This window comes from Equus quagga, chromosome 2 (genome assembly GCF_021613505.1).
Source record: "Equus quagga isolate Etosha38 chromosome 2, UCLA_HA_Equagga_1.0, whole genome shotgun sequence".
NCBI classification, from domain to species: domain Eukaryota; kingdom Metazoa; phylum Chordata; class Mammalia; order Perissodactyla; family Equidae; genus Equus; species Equus quagga.
The window spans coordinates 30,554,804-30,556,970 of record NC_060268.1 but is presented as its reverse complement, the minus strand read 5'-3'; the positions used below and the strand labels follow the sequence as shown (position 1 = coordinate 30,556,970).

At 40.8% G+C, this 2,167-nt stretch overlaps 1 protein-coding gene across 1 annotated transcript; it reads left to right on the top strand.

Annotated features, from left to right (window-relative positions):
* Positions 1-884: 884 nt before the first annotated feature.
* Positions 885-1,817, top strand: LOC124236320 (olfactory receptor 4N5). The gene has a single exon (XM_046655237.1). The coding sequence runs from the start codon at positions 885-887 to the stop codon at positions 1,815-1,817; it is 933 nt and encodes a 310-aa protein (XP_046511193.1).
* Positions 1,818-2,167: the final 350 nt, after the last annotated feature.

Sequence of the window (2,167 nt, the reverse complement as noted above, 5' to 3'; positions counted from 1 at the left end):
GTAGACTACACTTTAATTCTGGATGTCTCCAGAATGAATAGAATTCTTATTTAGACCAGATTATAGCCTGAAAAGGGGAAATATTTACACAAGCAATATCATGATTAATGGGAATTATATCATTTGCTTATCATTCTGAGATATGAGGAAAAGTAGGTTATGGATATAGGGTGAGCAAATAAGACTGGATTAGTATTAATTAGGATTTAAGAATAGGGTGTGGAGTAGATGCAGATTTGGGATACAATCAGGGGTGTAACAAGGGAATACCTCTAAGTTAGATGAACTGCAGAGTTCTTGCTTGAGATCCTGGTGACTAGTTTGGAGTAAGAATGCACAAGCATGCCAAAGCAGAACAATGTGATGGGAACCAGTAAGGCACAGATTCAGAAAACAAAGCCTATAGCTACCGACCAGGGACTAGGGATTCTACAGGAACTGAAAGAAAGAAGCACGTGCAACACACTGCTCTGTGGGGATAAAGAGAAGGGACCAAAACCTAGAAACTATTCTAAATAATAGAGACAGTACACCACCACTAACAAGAACAGAAACAAAATAAAAACGATAGGAAAAACCCTGACAAACTTGAAAATAGTTAAGTTTTGTTTCAATCAAGAAATTTCTAAAATACCTCAAACAAAGTAGCCCAGACTGCTACAAGAGGACAAATATATAGAAGCACATGGTTACATGAGAAGGAGAGATTCCTTGGAAGGAATCAGGAAAATAAAGGAGAGTTACAGTGCACAAGTTATTTTCAAGTAGGGAAGTGTTTGATGTAGCAAATATTGTTTTCATCCAGAGAAGAGCTATGGAATAGGTGAAAAGGTGGTTATAACAGATAATATTTTGTCCTTTGTTATTCTGCAGACTGAGAGGTGATGGAGAGGGAGAACAGCACAGTGGTGACAGAATTCATCCTCCTTGGTCTCACCCAGTCTCAAGACGCTCAACTCCTGGTCTTTGTGTTAGTCTTAATTTTCTACCTCATCATCCTCCCTGGAAATTTTTTCATCATCCTCACCATCAGATTAGACCCTGGCCTCACAGCCCCCCTCTACTTCTTTCTGGGAAACCTGGCCTTCCTGGATGCATCCTACTCCTTCATTGTGGCTCCCAGGATGCCACCAGAGGTGGACTTCCTCTCTGAGAAGAAGGTAATCTCCTATGGAGGTTGCATCACTCAGCTGTTTTTCTTGCATTTCCTAGGAGCAGGAGAGATGTTTCTTCTTGTTGTGATGGCCTTTGATCGCTACATGGCCATATGTCGCCCTTTACACTATTCAAATCTCATGAACCCTAGAGTCTGCTATGCCTTGCTCTTGGCTCTGTGGCTTGGTGGCTTTGCCCATTCCATTGTACAAGTAGCCCTTATTCTCCACTTGCCCTTCTGTGGCCCAAACCAGCTAGATAACTTCTTCTGTGATGTGCCACAGGTCATTAAGCTGGCCTGTACAGACACCTTTATGGTGGAGCTCCTGATGGTCTCCAACAGTGGCCTGCTCACCCTCCTATGCTTCCTGGGACTTTTGTCCTCCTATGTGGTCATCCTCTATCGTGTAAAGGGGCATTCCTCTGAACGGAAGAACAAGGCTATCTCCACATGCACCACACACATTATCATTGTGTTTCTCATGTTTGGACCTGCCATCTTCATCTATACACGCCCCTTCAGAGCCTTCCCAGCTGACAAAGTGGTTTCTCTCTTTCACACAGTGATCTTTCCTTTGATGAACCCTGTAATCTATACTCTTCGCAACCAGGAAGTGAAAGCTTCCATGAGGAGGTTATTGAGTCGGCACATGGTTTGCTGAATGGAATAGCAAGAAAAAGAAAAGCCTAATTGGAATTAATTATATCACTTATTTCTGAATGCACTGAATCAGTCAGTCATTCAGCAAATACTGTATTTATTAATCACTTCCAATTTTTAGGCACTATTCTAGTTGTATGAATGAGACAGGTAAGATTTCACATCTCCTGGGGTTACATTCAATTGGATAAAGACAGGTTAAACTATAAAATTGAAAAAAACCCAATAAAATCTGAAAGATATAGTACTTTGAAGCAAATAAAACAGAATACTGTGATAGAGTTCAACTGAGAGATGGTAGTTACTTTACTTTTGGTTATTAAGCAAGTTCTTGTTGAGTAGTATTTAGCA

Excerpts from the sequence above, each read along its gene's own strand:
- LOC124236320 (XM_046655237.1), top strand. The coding sequence starts at position 885 with ATGGAGAGGGAGAACAGCACAGTGGTGACAGAATTCATCCTCCTTGGT.